Source organism: Ambystoma mexicanum, chromosome 7p (assembly GCF_040938575.1).
Source record: "Ambystoma mexicanum isolate Mex_15411 chromosome 7p, UKY_AmexF1_1, whole genome shotgun sequence".
NCBI classification, from domain to species: Eukaryota; Metazoa; Chordata; class Amphibia; order Caudata; family Ambystomatidae; genus Ambystoma; species Ambystoma mexicanum.
Genome location: NC_090939.1, coordinates 500402773 through 500427139, shown reverse-complemented (window position 1 = coordinate 500427139; position 24367 = coordinate 500402773). Strand labels below are relative to the sequence as shown.

Genomic DNA, 24367 nt, shown 5'->3' with positions numbered 1-24367 from the left:
CATGAAGACTTGGACTTTTGGTAGCCCTTAAGTCTACTTCCTCCCACTGGGTCACACTAGTCACTTCCTGCCCAGGTCCTTACCTCCTTTTTTCTGCACTTCATTGAGATAATTACCTACTTATAATAGCTACCGCAGCTAGGGGCCCATGGCTCGTGTTTATAGCAAATTTTTCACTGTGTACCATATAGCATATGTTTTGCATGTTCAGGAATTCATTCAGCATGGTTGACAGGGAGAGACTGACGGAAGTAGGCGCGTGAGACATTAAGCAAGCGCAGGCAGATTACAACGTCACGCTGGCGTTGTGTTATATTTCAGGCAGAGCGCAACCAGACCCATGAGAATCAAGCTTTCATCAGGCCACCCGGCTACACTCCACGGTTTACTTTCACTTTGCCTTTCCATGTCGCAAACCGGCCGGGAAGCAAGCTACAGCTTCGCCTCGACCGCGCAGTGGTATGGCTTAAGTCATGCGCAAAGATTTTGCCACGCTCGCGCATGTGTATAACTAAAACAACAATAGTGGAAGAGTGTGCAACACTCCACAGCAGCAACAAAGACGAGGAAGTGATTCCATCTGCCGGAAATTGAATAAGCAGGGCAGCATTACGCACCTGCAGTATAACAATGATGTGGGCCCATAGAGCGAGTGCTTTTCGAACGCTCAAGCCTGTCTCAGCATGAGTGATTACCTGCATAGGAGGAGAACAGAAACAGTAGGCTGGGCTCCCACAACTGAAAGCTTAACTACAGCCAAAATACAGGGCTTTCCTCTCCTTACAAGGAGCAACAACCAGCTGCACCTATAGAAAGGTGGAGCAGACTAGGGACTGGTATATCCCCTCTGGTTCCCTCCTCACCCCATTTCAGAGGAGTGCCATTCAGCCTGCCTTGTTCAGGCACCCAGGCACTTTTGACAATAGTGTGGTGACTCGCAACATGGATAGACACTTGGTAAGTACTGACCAAACTCATTACACTAGACTTTAGGAATCTATGTTAATGTTGCAACACTATACTTATACTGGCTTTGGTACTATTGAGGGTGAAAACATTTCTCCTTTTATTTTAAGAACAGGACAGAGGGTTGTAGTAGGCATTTTTGACCCTATGTATGTAAGCGACTGTAGGTATAAAGACTGATTATATATAGTGTCCTGATGAAAGTGGACGAGAAGCTATGAAATACCACTGAAACCGGAGGACCATCACAAAGAGGGATGGCTAGTTAATTATTTAGATACCCAGAAAATGGTTTTTAAAATCGTGACCTTTTACAATGAGCTGATATGCATGCAGAAATACATCTATTTTAACTTCCTGCTGTGCTCACACCCGATGTTGACCTTTCCTTACCTTGTAGTAACCGCCGTAGTGGTGCTTCATTGAATGATTCATTTGGGCATAGGAAAAGACTTTAGGGTCCGTTTTCTTTTACTTCCCCCTCACCCTAGATATGCGGCACACAACTGAATGCTAGGGCTAGTTACAGCAGAAGGGATATTTGGAGAATGTTGGAGTGTGAGAATGGTGAGATTGATTCATCACAAATATAAGTAAAATTTGGTAAGCTGGTAAACTGAACCTCTGTGTGATAACATTTTGGGCCCGTGTAGGGTCCTACTTGTTTTGTAAGCCCTTCATATTGGCCACATGGAGGCCCTGGTTTGCCAAATGAAGCAAAAAGAACACCACTATTGGTGTGTCACAAACAAAAGGATTCACAGTCTTAGCTCGGCACCAGCTGCAAAACATATTCCAACGGCAGCGGTACAGAGACTTAGTTGCTAGTCGTCCAGCCGAAAGCAACACTTCCATTACATCTTCCGGGAGGTCCCAATTTTTATATCTCAACCTCTCTGAAATGAGGCTTGAGTCCTGTGCCTGGATGGCGAGTGCGACCTCCCTCTTGCGAGAATAGGTCCTCTCTTTGGGAAAGACGAATTGGAGGGCAGAAGGACATGTCCAGAACAGGGTACCACGTCTTCCTGGTCCAATCTGGAGAAATCAGGATCATGGTCTTCCCAAGCATCCTCAACCTCCCTATGACGCGAGGAATGACGGGCACTGGAAGAAACTTGTACAGTAGTGGAAACACCCAGTCCACTATGAACAGTTCCTCTCTGTGGAAATTCCCTGTATGTCGCACTTCCTGTTGATAAGGTTGTTAGGGAGAATTTTCAGACATTTGCTAATTCCTCTCTAGAGACCCCCTCCCAGCACCTTTTCTGGATTTTGAGGACTTAAATATTTTACCTGGAGAGAGTGAGACCCTTTTCCCCCACTCTCTCATCTATTTTTTCTCTGATTTGAACACTGTTTCTTTTGGTTGTGGAGTCTGACAAACTCCATAGGCATCATCTTGTACATTGTACCACTCAGCACTTTGAGTGCAGTGGCACTGTGAAGTCTTTCAGATTTCACAAAGGTTTAAATGCCTTTCTCTTGGATAACTACTGTTTCGAAAAGCTGTAAAGTGAAATTGGCGTTGCTTACATTTGTAACTGTCTAGACCCAGCACACACTATTTTACAATAAGGTGCTGGAGGGGTTACTTAGCCTTTTGTTTAGCTTCTCATGTAACATTTTTTATGTTACCCTTTCCTCGATGAATGGCTGGTGGCAGTGGTTTACTTTTAAATGCCGTAGTGGGCATTTACTGCGGGCTGCGTTCGCAGCTGCAGTAAAGCACCCAATGGTGCCATTTTTGTCAAAATGACCCGGTGGTCTTATTTTTGCCATTTGTTTGTGTAAAGGTCCTTCTTGAGATTTACTCTGCACGGCAAACCAGGTTTGGTCCCTTTGTTCGCTTTGCCATTGGTGGGATTCACGAGTGAAGCCTGCCACTGGCTCCAGGGTGTCTGGTGGGGGCAGGAAGTGAAGGAGGTGGCCCAACCACGTTGTGGTTAGTCTCCTAGGAGACCCAAATGCACACTGTGGTGATTGGCCAGGTGACTGACAGCTAGGCTGGAATGAACGGGAACAATCTGCATAAAAGGCAAGGCTTTTTGCTTTAGAAGGCAGAGTCGACAACTGGACGAAGGAATCCGAAGAGAACTTTAAGAGGACGCCTGCTGCATCTCCTGGACCGTTGGTTTGTCTGGTGAAGCCCTGCTGCTGTGCTGAAACTCCAAATACATATCTACGGAGAAGCCCCTGCGAGGACTACTTCTCCCCTTTAGTTGGTGGGACCAATCAATTCCAAAGTAAGTTACCTGGACATCCTCTGGGAGCTGGTTGAATTTTCACAGAGTTGCTGCTTGAAACCCAAATAACCAGGGAGAGGAACACCAGTTTGTGTGCGTTGCTTTTAAGCCGGCGAAGAGCTCCAGGAAGATCCTCCGGACTCCCAGGAAGCAGGACTGACTGAGCCTGAGCCCCCTCAACAGAGTGCGGGACCCCAGATGCAAGGAAAGTCCATCTCGACAGCCAGTAACCACAGTGTTGCTATTTGAGGGTAGTCGCGAGGAGCTGAAACACCAAAGTGCCACTTGTTCAAAGATTGCCAGTTGCAAGCGGTGACCATCCCGTTGCAGTGCAGGAGTCCCCAGAAGTCCTCCCTCTTGTCCCCACGACTGAGGCCCAGGAACAGCAAGATCTGCAGAACTGCACAGGAACAAAAGTCATCTGCTGCACTATTTCTTCAATCTAAAGGTATTGTAAAGTCTAAGAGAACTTACCTCTTGTTGTGTAGCCACTTGTCCTCTTTGGAGACTTGCTGGGTTGCATTTGTAGAGTTTCTACCAGCTTCATCACCTCACAATCCTAATCAGCTTTTGGCCCTACTTTGATTTCTTCTATTCTACCAAGACTTTTTAAACATTGGAAAATACTTCCTACTTACCTGCAAGTAGTGCTTCAGTTCACCTTGACTTTTGCTAATTGAACATTGGCTGGCCTGGGTCCCTGAATGACTCTTCCCTCTTCTGCTTATGTGTTTTGCCTTCCTTCCAGGAAAGGGTTAACTGACTTTGCATTTGGGGGGTTGTTTTGAAAGTACTTACCCACTTAAGAATAATTGTGTGAATACTTGCTTTACTCTGAACTCTCTTCCCTTTAACACTACTCCTAAGAATATTCGAAATTCAACAATGATATATTAATGCCAACAGCACCCTAGCTATTGAAGTCACCTGAGGATGTAGGTAGTGCCTGTGTGTTATCCCAAATGGGTATTTGCTGATTTAGAAAATTAAGTGCATTTTTTGGAGTGTATGTGTGTGTTGCTTTATATTGCTCCCTTCTGAAAAAGGCTTATTCTGACTGATAAATTAATAATTGTTTATTCAAGAAACCTTGTGTAAGAGTTTATTCGAATACTTGTCATTGTGAATCTCTGTTTAACTCCCCTACTGCTCACATTGACCCCTCTTGAGATAAGCCTGGCTGATCAATACGTTACCAACCTGTGTAGTACAGACTTATACCAAAGGTTGGGTTCCTATTGCCAGGAGGTCAGGGTTGTTGTAGTGCACCCAAATGGTACTGCATACAATCGTGCCTAACAGCGATCTTGGATCATGTTGCAGGATTGCGCCTCCTTCTCTGTTGAGCAGATCTGCGACCACTGGCAGCTTGACCGCAGGCAATGCTGACAGACTGAGAAGGTCCGGGTACCAAATCTGCTTCGGCCAGGCCGGAGCGACGTCTATCATCCTGCATTGTCACGGTTTGAATTGACTGATGACTCAGAGCAGGAGAGGCTACGGAGGGAACACTTAAAGCAACAGGCCTTCCCACAGGAAGGAGAACACGTCTCCCATGCTCCTCAGCTGCTGGAGGTCTGCTGGCAAAGTCCTGGCATTTGGAGTTAGTCACCGTCGCAAACAGATCGATCTGGGGTCAGTCCCACTTGAAAATGCGGTCCACCTGGTCCTGCCAAAATTCCCACTCGTGGCAGACACACAACTTCCTGCTGAGGAAGTCGGCGATGGTGTTCTTAACTCCTGCCAGGTGAAGGGGGATGAGGAACATCCCTTGGCTCATGGCCCAGTGCCTCAAGTTCTTTGCCTCTCTGGAGAGCGCTGGGGATCGAGTGATCCCCTGCTTCCTGATGTAGAACATTGTGGTGGTGTGGTCCGTGAAGATACTCACAACCTTGCCCTTTCCGTGACATAAGAAATGACTTGAAGTCCCAGAACACTGCATGCGCAGCTCCAGGATATTGATGTGGAGATCCTTCTCTGGCAGCCACAGACCTCTCGTGTCCAGACGTCTGGTGTGGGCCCCCCAGCCCTCCAGGGAAGCGTCTGTTGTGACAGTCTCCTGGTAAGGGGGTTTTGAAACCCTGTGCCCCGAGTGATGTTGGAGTGCACGCCCCACTACCTTATCACGCGGCAGAACTCTGCGACGAAAGGGATCTTGTCCGCGAAGCTTCCGGACACTTGTATCCAGTGAGCGTCCAGGAACTCCTGAAGGGGTCGCATCCACAACCTGCAGAGCCAGATAAAGTAGATGCACGACATCATGCCGAGCAGCGACTGATGCACCCACCCCAGTACGGCCGCCACCCTCTCCTCCGAGGGCGACACTAGGCAGAAGACCAAGTTGAGCCTGGCTCCCAGGAACAGTGCATTCTGCGATGGTGTCAAGCAGGACCTTGGATAATTGATAGAGAACCCCAGATCCGTCAGTAGCTGGACGGTCCTCTCTGTGTGTTCGACAGCTACCTCACTGGACGTGGCCCGGACGAGCCAGCCCTCGAGGTACAGGTACACGTGGATCCATCATAGACGTAGATGGGCTGCTACTGGTGCCAGGCACTTCATGAAACACCCTGGGTGGCGAATTTAGGCAGAAAGGGAGGGCCTTGAATTGGTAGTGTCTACCCTGCACTATGAAGCATCAGAACTTGTGATGTTTCTGGTGAATGGGGACATGGAAGTAAGCGTCCTCGAGATCCAGCGACGTCAAGAAGTCTCCTTCCTCCAGTTGGTCTAGCACGTAATGCAACAGGATCATCCTGAATTTCTGGGACTTGAGGTACTTGTTGAGATGCTGCAGGTCTAGAATGGGATTCCAGCCCCCAGTCTTTTTAACTAAGAAGTATCTGGAGTATACTCTGGAGCCCTGGAGTCGTCATGGGACTAGATTTATCACCCCCTTTCTTATCATGGCCCTTACCTCCTGCAGAAGTGGATGGATGTGCTGCTCGTGCCGGGCGCAGGAGGGATAAACGGACACTTTTTCTGAAACTCCAGGGTATGTCAGTGGGTGAGGGTGTCCAGCACCCATCTGTCGGTGGAGATCTTTTCCAACTCGCTGATGAATCCCATCAGCGAGTCTCCCACCGGGGTGCATGGGTGTGGGCCCAATGTCCTGGCTGGTCCAGTCCTGCTCCAGCTCCTGTGTTCCACCTTGGGGGTGACGACGGCACTGACCACCTCCACTGAAAGCCATGGAACGGCCTCTGTAGGCCCCCTGGGTCATGGACCGGGAGGGCTGACAGTACAACAAGGAGCCTCCACCAAAACCTTTAGTCGATCTGCCCGACTGTTCTTCAGAGGAGTGAAAGGAAGAGCGGTGCTGTTGGACAGTACCCAGGGCACAAGCGTCTCTGTATATGTCTTGATGGCCTTCAAGTACTTGTCGACGGCCTTACCGGAGAGGTTAACCCCGAAGGGCAGGTCCAGTACCCTCGTCTGGACCTCCTGCTGGCGGAAATAGGTGGCCTTCAGCCGGCCTCGATGACAGAGGCAGACACTATTGCCCATCTGACTGGAACCGGTGTCGGTGATGTCCAGGGACACCATGATGGCATGGTCCGAAGCCATCCCCCACTCCTGGAAGAGTGGGATCCACTTGTCCTGCAGGAATTCCAGAATCTGGGCCAGTTTGTACCACAGTTCCCTGTCGTACCTGGGCAGAATAGCCAGTGCGTGGGCCGCCTTGACAGTCGATGCCGTGGAGTAGATGACCTTTCTCCCCATGACGTCCAACTTCTTCCCCTCGCTGTCCGGTGGGACTGTGGACAATGACTAAGGGTTCAACGATCTTTTCCTCGCAGCCGCCAACACCACCGAGTCTGGCGACGGTTGCGACCGTAGGCACTTGGGATCGGACTCCGGCACACAGTACTTTATCTCTAGCCTAACCCTGTTCGGCCAGGGCCGTGGCACGATTATTCAATAGGGCCAGTCCTTCCTCCCACACGTCATCCAGGAGGGGCATCGCCATGAGGTTCTTCCTCATGACCTCACGCCTCTGGTATAGCAAGCCTTCCTTTTTGGTCTCCTCGGTTGTCAGCCGGAAGAGCTTGGAAGCTTAGGCGACAATGGAATTAAACAACCCCACCTCACCCAGTGGCGATGCTCTCAGCTGCGGCAATCCGCCCATCGTGATTATGGTCCGTCGTCGCTGTGGTTTTGTCCGTCCCCTTGTCCGGATCTCTCGGGGTGAGGGCACCCGGCACTGGTGTGGAGGTTGATGATGGGGCATTAAATGGCGCATTCCACTTTTTCGACAGTGGCTGATCCGGGACCACAGGGGCCAGGCCCTGCAGCATCCTTTTCTGGATTTCTGAGACCAACGTGCGTAGTGTCGAAAGGATGCCTAGAGATGCATCCCTCAGCTGAGCCGGAGAGGTCGGCCTACTAGGCCCTGCACCTTCATCAGGGTTTCCACCGTAGTCTTCCTCCAAGTCCTCATGGATCGTGTGCACGACTCCTGGTCCTCCTCGTCTGAGGACAAAACATCCCTTGTCTTGGGGTATGGCCTGTGGTTGGCCTGGGACATCATTGCCTCCCCCCTGCCTTTTTTTGCACCCTGAGGGATCAGAGCCAGGGCTCAGCAATGGCATCTTCTTTTCTGGTGTCTTCGCCACCAGCCCGGCCAAGGCCTCTCACCTCGGGGGTAGGGACAACCTGGGCGCAGTTGGGGCTACCTTCACAGGGTCAGCTCCTTTGGCCTCCGAGAGAGTGGCCAATCATCAACTATTTGTCTTGTGTCGCCTGGGCCAGGTCTGCTGTATTTTCTTCCATCCAAGTCTTCTCCTGCAGCTTTGCTCGGTTGGGAGATTTCCTTTTCGAGGAGGGGCTTGATCGATGGCTGGAGATGGAGGCAAATGGTGAGGTTGAGTGCGCCTTGCTCATCCGGGGACCCGCTTGCCCTGCGGACTTGCCCCTGCTTCGGGCACGGGACAGAGGCCTTGGCGCTTAGCCACGCCGCAAGTCTACAGTGACAATCCTTCATCGCTCTCTTGGAGAACCCAAGACAGATCTTGCAATCCCCTTCTTTGTTGTCCGGGTGAAGACAGTAGAGGCATTGAAGGTATTTGTCCTTCAAACACGTTCTGCAGTCTGCATCTGGAGCAGAGCTTGAAGAGGGAACTTTCCTCCTCCTAATACATCATGGTCAGGAGGTACGGAGTAGGCCCGTTCGCCTTCTGGAAACTTCGATGAAAGCTCAGCGATCCTTGCCCTTGAGGGGGAGATTGGCACACACCACCTTATGTGGAGTGTTAAAGGGATACCTAGTACCCTCCTCCTCTCTGCTCCTGTGACTTTAGTCACAGACAATCTCCTAGATATGGCAGGTGGCAGTGGATGTGTTATACGAACTATTGTGTGATTTTCTACCGCAGGCTATGGCCATTGTCTCGGTAGTGCACAATAGGGGCAGCCAAGTACCAACTTGGGGCCTCCCTTCTTTTATCGCCATTATTAGCGTGGTTGTTCTTGGTAAGCCCTTCTACCATTCTGGGAGGGGGGGCGTGTGCGTGTGCATGTGTGTGTTTTTTGCCTTTGGCAGGCCCCAGCATGTCTAGGCAGGCAGGATGTGTGGCGGGAGGGGGTTCCACCCCCATATCCTTTGTCTGCCAGAGTGACTGAATAGGACCAGCTCCCACAGGGAATCTAGCTGTCCTGATTGGACAGCCAAACACCTCTTTCTGTAAATTGCTGAGAGAGATTGCAGAGAAGAGATTGCTGGAACTGTATAACAGGTGAGGCTCCTGGAGTGAAAAGCAAGTGGACCACTGGAAGCTGAAGTAACCAAAGACGAAGACTACCAGAGACGCCTGCAGAGCCTTTGCAATACTGTGAAGCAACCACTGCTGTCCTGATCCCGTTTTCTGTTCAAAAGAGGAACTCCTTAGAGGAAGACTCCTTCCCTTTGACTGGTGGGAACAACCAGTGCCAAGACCAACTTTGGTCCTGCGAGTTTCCAGAGCTGCAGAACCCCAATAACAGGAAATCTGCTGCCCATTTCGAGTGCATCATCATGGAAAGGCTGAATCCGCCCAAGTCTTTGCAGAGCCCTGTAAGACACTCCAGAGACACAATCCAACCCGTCCACATTCCCTCATCAGAGTGTGGGACTGCAGGAACTGAAGAAGATTGACCGGGTGAATACCATCCTTTGTTGATGCTGCAGAAAAGGCGCTAAAACCGCAGAGTGACCAAAGAAGTTAAGTAAAGGCATGTCAGAGGTTCTCCCTCAACACTGCTGCCGAGAGATCCCATCCATTGTCCTGCCTTCCATCATCAGACCAAGGAATCCGGAAGTCGGGTCCAGAGCTGCAACATCGCGAAGCATCCGCCACAAATGTTTTCTTCAAACCTAAGTTTTAGGCAAGATTTGGAGTAGTACCCTTTGGGTGCACTACAACAACCTTGACCTCCTGGCAATAGGAGCCCAACCTTTGGTATAGGTCTGTACTACACAGGTAGGTAGCGTGATTGAGCAGCCAGGATCATCTCAAGAGGGGTCAGTGTGAGCAGTAGGGGAGTTAAACAGTTTCACAGTGAGTTATTCAAATAAACACACTCAAGGTTTCTTGATTAAACAATTATCAATTTATTTAACAGTCAGTTTGAATAAGCCGTCTTCAGAAGGGGCAATATAGATGTAACACAAATACACTCCAAAATACAAACTCTTAGTTTCTTTAAATCAGCAAATACCCATTTGAGATGGCACACAGACACTTCCTACAGCCTCAGGTGACAAATAGCTAGGACACTGGACATTCACTGTTGCATTTAGAGCAATACTTAGGAGCATGTCAAAGAAAAGGGTTACTAGAATAAAACAAGGGATCACACAGATATTCGGAAGCAGGCAAGTACTTTTGAAGCTACCAATGCAGAGCAAGTTAACCCTTTCCTGGAAGTAAGTTAAAACCACACAATCAGATGAGAGAGGAATCATTCAGGGAGCCAGGCCAGGCTAAAGTCATTTGGAAAAAAGTCTAGGTGAGCTGAAGCACTTCTTACAGGTAGGTAAACGTCTTGCACAATGTTTTAGCAGTCCGTGTAGCAAAAGAAAAATCAGTATAGGGCTACAAGCCGATTACCTCACAAGCCTAAAGAAGCTGTTAGCAACTCTACAGAAGCAACAAAGACAAGACTCAACTGAGATCAAGAAAGGCTACACATGAGTTAAGTTCTCTTAGACTGTACAGTACATTTTGTTAGAAGAAATGGTTCCAGCTGGCTTCTGTTCCTGTGTGGGTCTGCATATCCTGTTGTTCCTGTGCCTCAGTGTGGGGACAAGGGGGAGGACTTCTGGAGACTCCTGTAAAACAACACTGTCAGAACAGAAAAGGACATACTTCTATTCAGCGGCACTTGGTGGTTTCAGATCCTTGCATCTCAGCAAATTGCACCACTGTGGACTCTCGGATACCCCTTTGGACTTTCTCCAGGTTAAAAATTACAAGTCCTTAAATCCAGCAAAGTTGCTGGGGGTCTCTAAGCTAAAGAGGAATTGGCACATTTCTCAGCATTCTCCCTAACACTAAGGTACAGTGGGGAAAAAAGTATTGCTTAACCTATTCCAGAAATTCACTCCAGAGCATTGGAGTGCATGTAGAGGTGTCCAGGTCAACCCCCTTTTACGTCTGACTCAAGCCTCTGCTTGTGTCCCTTTAGCAAGTCCTTTAACAGGGCTCCAACATTGGTTAAGTCTTCTTGCATCTTCTTTCCTAGAGATTAGAAAGTAGCCACAGGAACTTTTGACTTCTGCTGCTTTTCAAGACTTTAAACCTCTCTCAACTGCCTTTTAGTTAAGGTTGCGTTTTGGAGTTTAAAAGACTAGCTGTGCAGGGGAACTGTCTCTAGAACGTGAAGCTCTGCTCGGATAACACTAACCAACCGTTTACCTTCCCAAAAACCACGATCTTATGTCTATGCAGACTAAATGCAATTACTGTATTACTTGTGGGTGTGCGTTATTATGGTAGACCAGTCAAATTCCTCTAGCAATTGTATGCTTTCAGCAACTACCAACTAAGAAGTAGCCGCTACCCGAGAGAGAGGAGGTGTTCAGGACCTGGTGGTGGCGTGACCATGAGAGAATCATGGTGGGGAGAGTGCCCACGTACCTATGCAGAGACCATCACTGCTGGGAGCGAGCAGAGCTCTGTGTTGTCTCGTAACAGGCAGAAGCCTGAGGGGAAGCTGAGAACGTGACGCTGATGAAAGCAGAGAGAAAAGAAACCATGTTCAGAGAAGAACCTGAGCAAGTGCTGATGCCTGCAAGATTCACATACTCACCTGAAGGTGCCGGGGAACACAGGAAAAGCAGGAGGCAGTCAGGGAAGGAGCATATGAAGAGTACAACTCGCCCCCGTCATAAAGATGAGTCAAGGGGAACACAATTTCTGAATTACCAATATGAAAGGTGTTTACAGCCAATGACCAGCAACCCTCTGAGGGTAATAACGTGTGTGAGGAGTTTAACTTGTCCCAGTCCCAAAGAGGAGACACAAGGACTAACACAATTTAACTGGCAATGTGAAGAGCTACTGGAGTGAGTATGAGATAACCCCAAAAGGGTAATAGAAACTGGAGACAACTACTCTGGCAGGAAGGGACACAGTCTCAACAGCCTAGAGAGAAAGCACGACCAAACGCCGGGTCTAATAAATATAGTATATTAGTGCCAAGAGAGGATGAGAATAGAAGAAAATGCACTAAAGAAAGATCCAACGAGAGAGACATTAAACAAGGGACCATAATGTGAGAAAGAAAGTGAAGACTCGCTGCCTACAGCATATCTTTAAAGATAGCACATAACCCAGGAGTGATCAAGAATTAAGAGAGCTTGTGGAGGAGACTTCCAGGGTTTATTAAAGAAGATTATAAAGAGGTGAAACAGTCATTTCATCCAGTGAATTGAAGTAATCACCAAGCGAAGAGAAAAAGGATCTTCCCTTGGATGATCCAAGATCTTTATCTAAGTGATAAGGTTAGGTACAGTTAGGCTTGGAGCAAGGACATTTTTACTTTGTAACTTCCTGACAACCAACCTTAGTTTGTTTAGAAAGGCAGGGTGACCTCTTTAGCGATAGGTAAAGTTGGGGCTTGTCTATATAAATTCATTAAAACACAAAAATGTCCTTAAAGTGTCCAACTCCATCATCTGACCGACCACACAACATAAAACTAATGTAGGCTGACAATCGCCCTAGGCCCAGTCAAGTGGGGGTGCCTCGGAGGCACCCCTCTGACTTTACGCCTTAGAGGTGACCCAATACCATATACCTTAAGGCAAATATTTATGCAATGGCAGGGGGACATCAGAAGAAGTTCTTCTGTCTGCCAAAAATAAGACTGATCTAAAATAATAAAGGGAAGACATCAAAAGTTGAGGGGACTTAAAGATAGGAATATAGTATAATTGCTGGTGAGGAACATCAGCAAAATCAAAAAGGTGAGGGGGGGGTTGATATTGATATTTTATTTGTATCACACTCATACACAAGTGTTTCAGAGCGCGACGAGGCAAGTGAGGGGAACAAGGGAGAACAAAAACAACGCTCTTACTAGACCCAGTGACAGAGAACGCGCACATGCATGGGAGAGGGAAAGTGGAAAAGTGCATGGAAGTGAATAAGTAAATTAAAAAAGCAACAAACAGTGGTAGTGCAGCCAGCAAGTGGCAAGTGCTGGGTAACACTAGAGTTACAATTTAGAACTTCCTGCCCAACATCATCCAAGTGGGCCTAAAGCAGCCTATGTTGATTTAAAATGAGAATATTAATTTTGAAACCTTAATATGACAGCTTTTAACTGAGAGCTAAGGACCTTTCAAAATGTGCCTACATTATTCTAATGGTGACAAAAATACTAGACCTACTCTACAACTTAGATTGCTCATTTTTTTTCCATGACTATTTGTTTCAAATGGGAAAATTACATTTAAAGAAAACAAATATTGATGGCAAATATTACAAACAACAATGACAAGAAGCAAACAAAAACAAATTGATTTTTTAATGAAATACAAAAAGAAACCTACAGTTATCATTTGGATTGAAGTTCTTCAAAATGGTTTTCAACTCTTGAAGTTTCTGATGCGATCGAGCATGAACACTGTCGATCAAGAGCTTCTCTATTGATAAATGATCAATCTGCAAAATGATAACCCAACATTACACAAGTTAACAATATATTCTTTGAAATAAATATATAATTTAGATGCATAAAATAGGCAAGGGTTGCACTAAAACCCCTATATAAAGAACTGCCTAAAATGTATAGACAGAACGATCGATAAGCACATATAGAAGTCTCAATGAATAATTAATTGTAGTATGCAGCACTTTTTTTCCAAACAAAGGAGGACATTAACGAGACAGAAGATTATTCATACCTTTCTTCCACCAGCAGATGATGTCGGACAGGCCACCCCGTTCACAGCCCAGTTATTAAATGGCCAAAATGTATTGATGGTTGAGACTATATTTGTTTGCAAGCATTCCAGTACGAGGCCTTTTTGAGTCCTTCAAACTGGAACAATGCACTAAACAGTCAGCCCAAAACATAAGCTTTACTTGCTCCCCAAGTGTACTAGAAATGTCCAGGTTTGCAAATAAATTAAATAACTTCTATGTTCAGAAAAGCTCTTGTTTATCAATACATTATGTTCCTTCTTCAAAAGGGAAAATACCCTAGTCTTGTAGGGTTGTCAACCATGTCCAGTAATTGGGGTACAAAGTATGTGATGTGTGCACAAAGAATAAACCTCCTAACACTCTGTTGGGACTGAGTACATCTTGAAAGGCTGAAGCCACGCCCCATATTGTAGAAGATCATAGGAGATTAGAAACGTTTGTCTAATTGGCAGAGGCCTTTCCTTGGAGTACAATATAGCAACTAGCAGAAATGTTGGTACCTAGCATTGAATGCGATGGGAAAAATACTGACTAGCAAATCTGGCATGGAGTTCTTCGAATTTTAAGTCCCCAGACAAGTTTACATTTTTTTCCAGTTAAGGCCTAATCTGAGGCATCATTACAAACTGTTAGGAAAGATTCCTCAAGCTTTTTGCTTATATTTTTGTATCGGACCTGATCTTTTTATAGTGCTACACTGTCTTTTGCTCATCATTTATGGGGAAACTGACATGTCCTTCAGGTAATCGGTACTGGGAAGCATTGTTTCCCTTAGTCAATTTACTTTGTTACTACTTTTAGTAACTTTGTACCACTTGTGGTAATTTTTTTTATCATTGTACAATGCATTTTACAATACAGTACAGTGGGGTACACTTTTTGTTTTGCCCTAGACTAACACTCAGAGGATTTCTGGTTACTCTAGGTATGCTAAATGGACAAGCTGGTGGCAGCATTGACTTTTGACAATTTTTTTGGTGCACTGTGTGTTAGCCTTACCGCATTTGGCTACTAAATGTGGCTAGTGGTCAGACATGGCGATGTCACAAGGTTTTGCACTTGTTCTTTGGCCATCTTGTCTTTTAGCCTTCTTCCTGACCTGTGAGGCCAGGAAAACCCTTATATGGACTTCCAGTGCACAGGAAAGCAGAGGCTTTTGGCGGACTACTGGAGGGCTATGTGCATTTGCTGCTAGGAAGTGTGCTGGGACTGTCTGGCCTCAATCCATAAACTGGTGCCAGAAGGTCTGAATGGTATGTATGATTGAGTTTGAGTTTTGCTGCCAGTGAGGGTTGCGAGGTGGGGGGGGGGGGGTGTGTGTGAGAGAGAGCGCATGAGAGAAAGAGCGCATGAGAGAAAGAGCGCATGAGAGAAAGAGCGCATGAGAGAAAGAGCGCATGAGAGAAAGAGCGCATGAGAGAAAGAGCGCATGAGAGAAAGAGCGCATGAGAGAAAGAGCGCATGAGAGAAAGAGCGCATGAGAGAAAGAGCGCATGAGAGAAAGAGCGCATGAGAGAAAGAGCGCATGAGAGAAAGAGCGCATGAGAGAAAGAGCGCATGAGAGAAAGAGCGCATGAGAGAAAGAGCGCATGAGAGAAAGAGCACGTGGGAGAGCGTGTGATCTGTCAAAGCTAGTGGGGGTTTCAGCTCTTACCTGGCTTTTTAGTATAGGAAATGCACCCCTGCACCCACTCCAGAGAGATCCTATAAGAAAATGAAGGAGCCAAGACTCCTGTCCAGCTATAAGACTTGCGAGGAGACTGTGGACCCATCGGATGAAGGCTTGGCGACCAACTTCTGCTGCTACCCTGGTAGAACCCTGTCCAGTGCAAGATCTCCAGCTGTCCCGAGAGGTAGCTGTGAACCTAAGAGTGGAGGGAACATCCATTCTCGACGTCAGCTAGGAGTCATACGAAGAAGTGCCTTCAGAAGTGCCCAGGACCGCCCTGTGGCTGACCAGTTCTGCGTTTGGGCTACCGCTCTGCAGACGTCACGAGTTGAGACCTGGAACATGGGGGATCTTCAGCTTGTGCAATATGACTTACCTCTGCGTAATTTCATGGTCCTAGCATCAAAGGGACCTGAGAGGGAAAGTCTGAGTGCAGCAAGTAAATTCCTTTGCGTCACTGTGCATCGGTGGCCGTCATCCGAAACTGCTCATCAGTGTCCAGTCCTGTCCCGAGAGGGGACCTGCATCGAGTTCTTTTGCATTTCTTCACTGGAGGGCCTTGCACCAGCATTAGTCGACGAGTGGAGATCAAACCTGCAACCCCCGGGAACCAAGGGCTAAAGCGGATGGTGGGAAAAGCAAACTTGGACCTTCTTCAACCAACCTGCCAAGTCCTGTGAAGAATCGAAGTACAGGGGATGAGTTGTAGAGATACTTAACGGAATCCCTAGCTCCCTTTTAAAGGTTTTGGCAACTTTTAGAAACTTTTGTATTACTTTGGCTTTGCCATTGCTTGTTCACACAAGCACTACGAAAGTTTGGAACACGTTAGTAAGATTAACTTCTCCCCTAACCATTGGATCTGTTCACCGAACCCCAAAAACCCTACCATTTATTCCAGCTTCACAAAACTGTATGGAACGTTGCAGAACTTTTGGGCACAAGGCCCCATATATTTTAGGGATGGACTTCTTAAGTTAGGATTGAATTTCCCTGAAGCTGTAGTGCCAATACTAATCTGTGCCTTTCTTTTCAGGGCATGATATGTATTTAGCCCTACCCCAGTGATTGTGTTTATGTATCATATTTTGACCTGTTAGTAGTAATTTTTCACAGTGTTCTTTGGCCATATGTAAAGAAGTATTGTTACACCGGTTTATCTAAGTGTGTTCCTTGACTGCTTCCCTGTGTTTGCTCATTGTGGACCCCTTACAAGCTCACCACCTCTTGAGACTTGGCCTAGACCACTCGCCTTGCTACCTTGCCCTGGTTTGGCTACAGCTCCTAGAGTTGTCCCTGTAACAATACTAGGTTGGCCTTCTATACATATGTCCACCAGGCCAGAGTATAGAAAAGGAACAAGTTACTTACCTGTAACTATTGTTTTCCAGCATGGGTCTGGCATGGATTCACATGCTCATGAATATTCCCCGTCGTCAAACCGGGAATCCTTAGTAAAAGAAAAAACAGTTTCACTTTCACTTACAAACTGCATTTCTCCTCTAAACCAATCACTGTACTCCGGGTCATACTGCCCCCAGCCGGTCCTCTCCCTAAATCCCTCCTTGGCAGCCATCTTCAGATTTGGTAAGCACATAGAGTGGCAGTATGACCGAGAAGAGCCGGAGAGGGGCAGGGGAGGGTTTGCATGCGACTCCATGCCAGACCCATGCTGGAGAACAATAGTTACAGGTAAGTAACTTGTTCCTTCTCCAGCATGGGGTCTGGCACGGATTCACATGCTCATGAATAAAGAATACATAGCAGTACAACATTACACAACAACTGGGGGTGTCAAGGCTCAACAGAAGCAATGACCCTTACATCTGAACAGGCTCACCTCAAGTGAACAGGTTGCGCAGAACTGCTTGGCCGACCCTGGACTCCTCCCTGGAAACCCTGTTGATGCAGTAGAATCTCGTGAAGGTGTGCATGCACTCCACCTAGCAGCACTGCAGATGTCCAGCAGGGGCACACTAGACAGGAAGGCTGTAGTCGCAGTGATCGTTCTGGTGGAGTGGGCTCTCAGACAGCCGTGCAGCAGTCGGTTCGCCAACCGATGACAGTGCATGGTGCAGCCCGAGACCCACCTGAAAAAGGCCGACCCATGGTTCACAGGACCAAAGTCACGAATAGTTGAGAAGTATTCCGAAAACTCGTGCATGCCACGTGGAACTTCAGGGTCCGAGCAACATCCTGCATGTGCAAGGCCCTTTCAGCCGGTGACGAAAGCTTTGGGAAAAACACATGCAACACCAAAGGTTCATTGAGGTGGAATTCCGACGGTACCTTCGGCATAAAAGAGGGGTGCGTTCTCAACACCACCCTGGACTTGTGGAAAGTCAGATAAAGCTGTTTGCAAGATCGGGCCTGGATTTCACCTACTCTCTGGCAGAGGTGATGGCCACAAGTTAAGCCGTTTTCCACGAGAGGAACTTGAAGGGCCTTATGCATACGCTCGAAGGGGACCCCCATGAGCCACATCCGCACCAGATTCAGTTCCCATGCCAGGGCAGGAGCGTTCACCAGCTGGAAAGATCGAAAAAGTCTTTTGAGGAAAAACTGGCGAGACAATTGGGACCAAAGTGAAGATCTTCCTGGAGAACTGGTGTATCTCTTGTCTGCCGGCCCAGTGCCACAAGTCCTGCGCCTCTCTGGAAGGCGCAGGGATTGAGTGTCCCACCACTTCCTGATGTAGAACATTGTGTTGTCCGTGAAGATCCTCACCACCTTGCCCTTCAGAGATGGAAGGAATTACTTGAGGGCCCAGTACACTGCCATCAACTCCAGGATATTCTGAAGATCCTTCTCCTCCACCTGCCACAGGCCCTGGTGTGCAGACGTCCGGTGTGGGCTCCCCAGCCTTCCAGGGAAGCATCCGTGGTGACAGTCTCCTGGTACGGGGGGCTCTGGAACCCTGAGCCCTGGGCGATGTTGGGGTGAATGCCCCACAACTGAATCGCCCAACTGAACTCCTAGCCGAGAGGAATCTTGTCCGCAAAGCTTCTGGACACCTGAATCCAGCGAGCGTTCACAAACTCTTGAAGAGGTTGCATCCGTAACCTGCAGAGCCAGATAAGGTAGATGCAAGACGACATGCCGAGAAGAGACTTGATGGTCCGCACCGTGGCGGTGTTTGGTGACAACAGTTGTTGCACTTTTCCCAGAATGGCCGCTATCCTCTCCTCCGAAGGCGATGCTAGGCAGGAGACTGTATTGAGTCTGGCTCCTAGGAACAGTGCGTTCTGCCATGGCGTCTAGCAGGACTTCGGATAATTGATGGAGAATCCCAGATCTGTCCGCAGCTGGAAGGTCGTCTCCCTGTATCAGACGGCCGAATGAGCCAGTTGTCCAGGTATAGGTACACATGTATCCCCCCCATGGATGCAGATGGGCCACCACCGGTGTCGGGCATTTTGTGAACACCCTGGGGGCTGCCTTCAGGCCAAAGGGGAGGGCCTTGAACTGTTAGTGCTGTCCCGGCACCATGAAGCGTAGGAACTTTCGGTGCTTTTTGTGAATGGGAATGTGGAAATAGGCATCCTCCAGGCCCAGCGACATCAATATATACCCTTCCTCCAGTTGGCCGAGAATGTGCTGCAACGAGACCATCCTGAATTTTTGGGACTTTAGGTATTTGTTGCGATGTCTCAGGTCCAGAATGGGCCTTCAGCCCCCAGTCTTCTTTTTGACTAAAAAGTATCTGGAGCCCTGGAGTCGTTATGGAACCAGCTCTATCGCCCCTTTACACAGCATGGCCCGTACTTCCTCAAAGAGTTGAGGGATGTGCTACTCCTGCCGAGCCACACTTGTGCTAAAACTCCAGGGTATGCCCGTGGGTGACAGTGTCCAGCACCTATTTATCGGTGGAGATCTTTTTCCACTTGTGGACGAAGCCCGTCAGCCTGCATCCCACCAGGGTGCACAGGTGGGGGCCAGCGCCCTGGCCGATTCAGTCCTGCTTCGGCACTGGCGCTGTGCCTGGAAGGCGATGGCAGCGCCGATCACCTCCATCGTAGGCCTTAGAATGGCCTCTGTAGGCCTCCAGATTTGTGGACCTCGAGGGCTGGTGGCATGAAGAGAAACCCTTTGACGATCTGCTTGACTTTCCTCCGGAGGAGCCAAATGAATAGCAGGGTTGCTGGAGCATGCCCATGGCACGGGCTGTCTCAGAAGGTGCCTATATTGTTGGCAGCGTCTCGTCGACAACCTTCGCAAAAAGGTTCTCCCAATCGAAATGCATGTCCAGCACCCTCACTTGGACCTGCGGGCGGAGATCCGTGGCCTTCAGTCAGCCTTGATAACAGAGGCAGACACCGTTCCCCACCCCATCTACAGGAAACCCGTGTCGGCAATGTCCAGTGCCACCGTGATGCCATGATCCGAAGCCACCTCTCTCTCCTGGAAGAGGGCCATCACCTCCAACCTCTTGTCATCGGGAAAGAATTTGAGAATCGGGCTCAGCTTGTACCACAGCTCCCTGTTGTACCTGGCCATGATCTCCTGCGTGTTGGCCGCCTTGATTGTTGACGCAGCAGTGGAGATAACCTTCCTTCCCATGGTGTCCAACTTATTCCCTTTGCTGTCCGCAGGGACTGAGGACAAGGATGAAGGATTCAACAACCTTTTACTCGCTGTCACCACAGAGTCCAGCGATGGTTCCAACCATAGGCACTAAGGTGAGGACTCTGGCACCTTTTCTGCTGCTTATCCTGCTTGGGCTGGGCCGTGCAGGGGTTCTTCAAGTGAGCCAGGCCCTCCTTTCACATGTCATCAAGCAGGGGTACTGGCATGGTCTTCTTTTGCCTTGCGTCTCTGGTACATTAAACCTCCTTCTTGGTCTCCTCATGCGTAAGCTGGAAAACTTTGGAAGCTTGGGCGACCACGGAACTGAACAACCCCACCTCATCCGTTGGGGACGCTCTTGGCTGCGGAGATCCATCTGCCATGACTATCTCATGGTCTGTCGTTGCCGTGGCCGTATCTTTGTCCACCGGGGCAGGGCACCCGACGGGGATGCGGAGGCTGAAACAGGAGCATCAGATGACGCTTCCTCTTCTTAGCAAGAGGCTGGTCGGGGGCTGCCTCCTTTTCTGGATTTCAGGCACCAAAGTGTGCAAGGTATCGATATGATGTCCAGGGATACATCCCTCAGCAGAACTGGGGTGACCAGAGTGGTAGGACCTGCATCGTCAGCGTTGTCACCCTCCCCGTCCTTGTGTACCGTGTGTAGGGACTCCCGGTCCTCATAGTCCATGGACGGAATTTCCATGTCCTAGGGCCGGCCTGGGACTTCGTCTCCCTGACCCTTTTTGGACCCTGAGGGGTCGGTCCAAGCTCAGAGTTGGCATGCTCTTCTCCGGCGTGCCGGCTGGCTTTGCTGCAGTCACAGTGGAGGCTTCCCGCCTGAGAGGCAGGGATACCTTGGGCGCAATAGGATTTACCTTCACAGTGTCAGCCCATTTCATCTTCGTGAAAGCAGCCGCCACCAGCTCAAACGTCGACGATGACTTCTCCTGTGCCACCTGGGCAGGTCAGCTGCCTTATCAGTCTTTGGCTTCTCAGGCTTCTCCAGCAGATTAGCCAGGTTGGGTGATTTCCTCTTTATGGAGGAGCTCGATCGCTGGCTGGCAATGGAGGGCCGGATGGTGACGTTGATCGCTCCCTGCCCATCGCAGGACGGTTTGCGCGGCAACCCCGGTGGAGCTGGACTTGCGGTGCTTGGCCTCGTCTTGGGCCCCCCGGAGGATGTGGTGCCCTCAAAGGACTTAGAAGCCCACCCTTCAGGCCGGCCGGTCCTGGGTAAGGCATGACGCTGCTCTGGGCATGGGGCAGAGGCCTTGGCGTCCAGCCACGCTGTCAGTCTACTGTGTCACCCCTTCATTGTTTTCTTGGAGAAGCTGAGGCAGATTTCACACACTCCCTTCTTGTGGTGCGGGTGAAGACAGTAGAGGCATTGGAGTTGTTTGTCCTCTACAAACACGTTCCGAAGCCCACAATTGGTGCATGGCCTGAAAAGGAACCTTCCTTCTTCCCCTCCGTCATGGTCGGAGGTGCAGAGTGGGCCCGATGGCCCACTGGAAACTTTGATGACATTTCGAAAATCCTCGCCCTTGAGGGCGCTTGAGATTCACTGACAAACAGATCCCGCAGTCAGCAGATGGAACAAAGAGCACACAGGCTCTGACAAAAACAGAAACTTATTCCGTCGAAACACAGAAAAATTTAGCTCAAGGAGCAAATCTAAAGGACTCCCCAACACTAAAACGTGCAGTAAAAATATGAAGATGGTGGCCAGAGGACAAGCTTAGGGAGAGGAGCGTCATTGGCTGGGAGCAGAATGACCCAGAGTACAGAGATTGGTTTAGAGGAGAAATACAGTTTGTAAGTGAAAGTGAAACTGTTATTTCTTTTACCAAGCATTCCCGGCCTGACAACAGGGAATATTCATAAGCATGTGAATCCATGCCAGACCCCATGCTGGCGAATCAGCCCTAACACAAACACTAATGTTGATGGCCTCTGAGAATCCAAAGCCTTTTGGGGTCAGGGTACACCGAGTACCTGGTTTATTCCTGGGTGAGTAGTATCATATGAATGGCTGCGAGTGCCTTACTGGCCCGGTGGCAGATTACCCAATTACAGTCAGGGTACAAGCTGTACAGGGGAGGTCCTACTACTAGAAACACACGTGGGTAAATAAACAAATGGCTACATACAGCAGATCAGCAAGAGAAGACTCCCTACATAAACAAAAAGGATACAGATGGAGATTTACCTGGGCATTTACTGACTGACCACAGATGTTGGGTCAACACAGAATCTGCCTGGTATAAACTAGTTTGTTAGGGTTTCTGGGAATAATGTTAGGGGGAATTCTCAGAAATGTGCTAATTCCTCTCTACCTGAGAGACCCCCTGCTCATTTGCTAGACTATAGAAACGTAATTTTTTGCCTGGAGAGCGTGAGACACTTTTTTCCCCCCACTCTCTCATGTATTTTAATGTTTTTTTTAACTTTGTTTCTTCTGGCTGTGGAGTCTGACAAACACCATAGGCATCATCTTTTTACTTTGTGTCACACAGCACCTTTAGTGCAGTGGCACAGGGAAGTCTTTTAGATTTTCCAAGGTTTAAAAACCTTCTCTTGGATAAACTACTGTTTCCAAGAGCAGTGAAGTGAAATTGACTTCACTTACATTGTAAACTTTCTAGACCCAGCACACACTATCTTAAATAGGGTGGTGGAGGGGTTACTTCTTATCCCCTTTGTCTAGTTTCTCATGTAACATTTTTATATGTTATCCTTTCCTCGAAGAATGGCTGGTGCCATGGTTTACTTTTAGCTACCGTGGTGAGCATTTACCGCAGGCTGCATTCGCAGCTGCAGTAAAGCACCCACGGGTGCCATTTTTGTCAAAATGACCCTGATCTTTTTTCACCATTTCTTTGTGGAAAGGTCCGTCTTGAGATTTACTCTGCACGCCAAACCAGGTTTGGTCCCTTTGTTTGTTTTGCCTTTGGTGGGATTTACGAGTGAAGCCCGCCTCTGGCTCCAGGTTGTCTGGGCTAGGCAGGAATCAAGGGAGGTGCCCGAAACTCCCTGTGCTTAGTCTCCTAGGAAACAGGAATGCACTCTTAGGTGATTGGCCTGCTGGCTGTCCGCCAAGGACAGCCACCCTGGTGGGTGATTGAAGCTAGGCTGCAATGAATGGGAGAAACCTGCATAAAAGGCAAGGCTTTTTGGCTTGGAAGGCAGAGACGACCACTAGATGAAGGAATCCGAAGAAGAACTTGGAGAGGACGCCTGCTGCAGCTCCTGGACTGTTGGTTTGCCTGGTGAAGCCCTGCAGCTGTGCTGAAGCTCCGAATTAGTCTCGACTAAATAAGCCCTGTAAGAACGACTTCTCCCCTTGAGTTGGTGGGACCAATCAACTCCAGCCACCTGGACATCCTCTTGGAGCTGGTTGCATTTCCACATAGTTGCTGCTGGAAAACGAATAGCCAGGGAGAGGAACACCAGATTGTGTGTGTTGCTTTTAAGTTTGCCAAGAGCTCCAGGAAGATCCTTCGGATTCCCAGGAAACAGCACTGACCGAGCCTGAGCCCCCTCAACAAAGTGCGGGACACCAGAAGCAAGGAAAGTCCATCTCAACATCCAGAAACCGCTGTGTTGCTATTTGCGGTAGTCGCAAAGAGCTGAAACACCGAAGTGCCTCTTGTTTGAAGTTTGCAGGTTGCGAGCGGTGACCGTCCAATTGCAGTGCAGGAGTCCCCAGAAGTCCTCCCTCTTGTCCCCAGGACTGAGGACCAGGAACAGTGATATCTGCAGAGCTGCACAGGAACAGGAGTCATCTGCTGCACTTTTTCTTCAATCCAAAGGTATTGTAAAGTCTGTGAGAAATTACCTCTTATTGTAGAGTTTCTTGCACCTTCTACTACTGACAAGCCTAAACAGCTTGTGGCCCTACGTTTGATTCTTTTCTTCAAAGACTTCTAAAACATTGTGCAAAGAATTTTCTTACTTACCTAAAAGAAGTGCTTCAGCTCATATAAGACTTTTGCCCATTGACTTTGGCTTAACCTGTTATACTGAATGACTCTGCTTAGGGGAATCCAAAGGTATTTGCATGCTTAACAATAATTCTGGTTTATTGTTTGTTCTAAATAACCTTTTCCTTTGACCAAGTTCTAAGAGTATTCTAAATGCCACAATAGGATATTAATGTCCCTAGCACCCTAATTATTGAAGTCACCTTACGGTGTAGGTTGCGACTGTGGGCTATCCCAAAAGGGTCTTTACTGATTTAAAAACTAAGTGTGCGTAATTTTGGAGTGTATGTGTGTGTTGCTTATTGATCCCTTCTGGAGAAGGCTTATTCTAACTGATAAATAAATAATTGTTTATTCAAGAAATCTTGTGTGTAAGTATTTATTTGAATACTTGTCACTGTGAATCTCTGTGTAATTCCCCTACAGCTCACATTGACCCCTCTTGAGATACGTTTGGCTGCTCAACACGCTACCAACTGGTGTAGTACAGACCTATACCAAAGGTTGGGTTCCTAATGCTAGGAG

At 48.4% G+C, this 24367-nt stretch overlaps 1 protein-coding gene across 2 annotated transcripts in view; it reads right to left on the bottom strand.

Annotated features, from left to right (window-relative positions):
* MED14 (mediator complex subunit 14) overlaps nucleotides 1-24367 on the bottom strand; it is a 1766813-nt gene that overhangs the window by 1175793 nt on the left and 566653 nt on the right. For both annotated transcript variants that reach the window (XM_069636537.1, XM_069636538.1), the window contains exon 10: nucleotides 13246-13357. In XM_069636537.1, the coding sequence (XP_069492638.1) occupies nucleotides 13246-13357 (112 nt within the window). The remainder of the gene's footprint in view (nucleotides 1-13245; nucleotides 13358-24367) is intronic.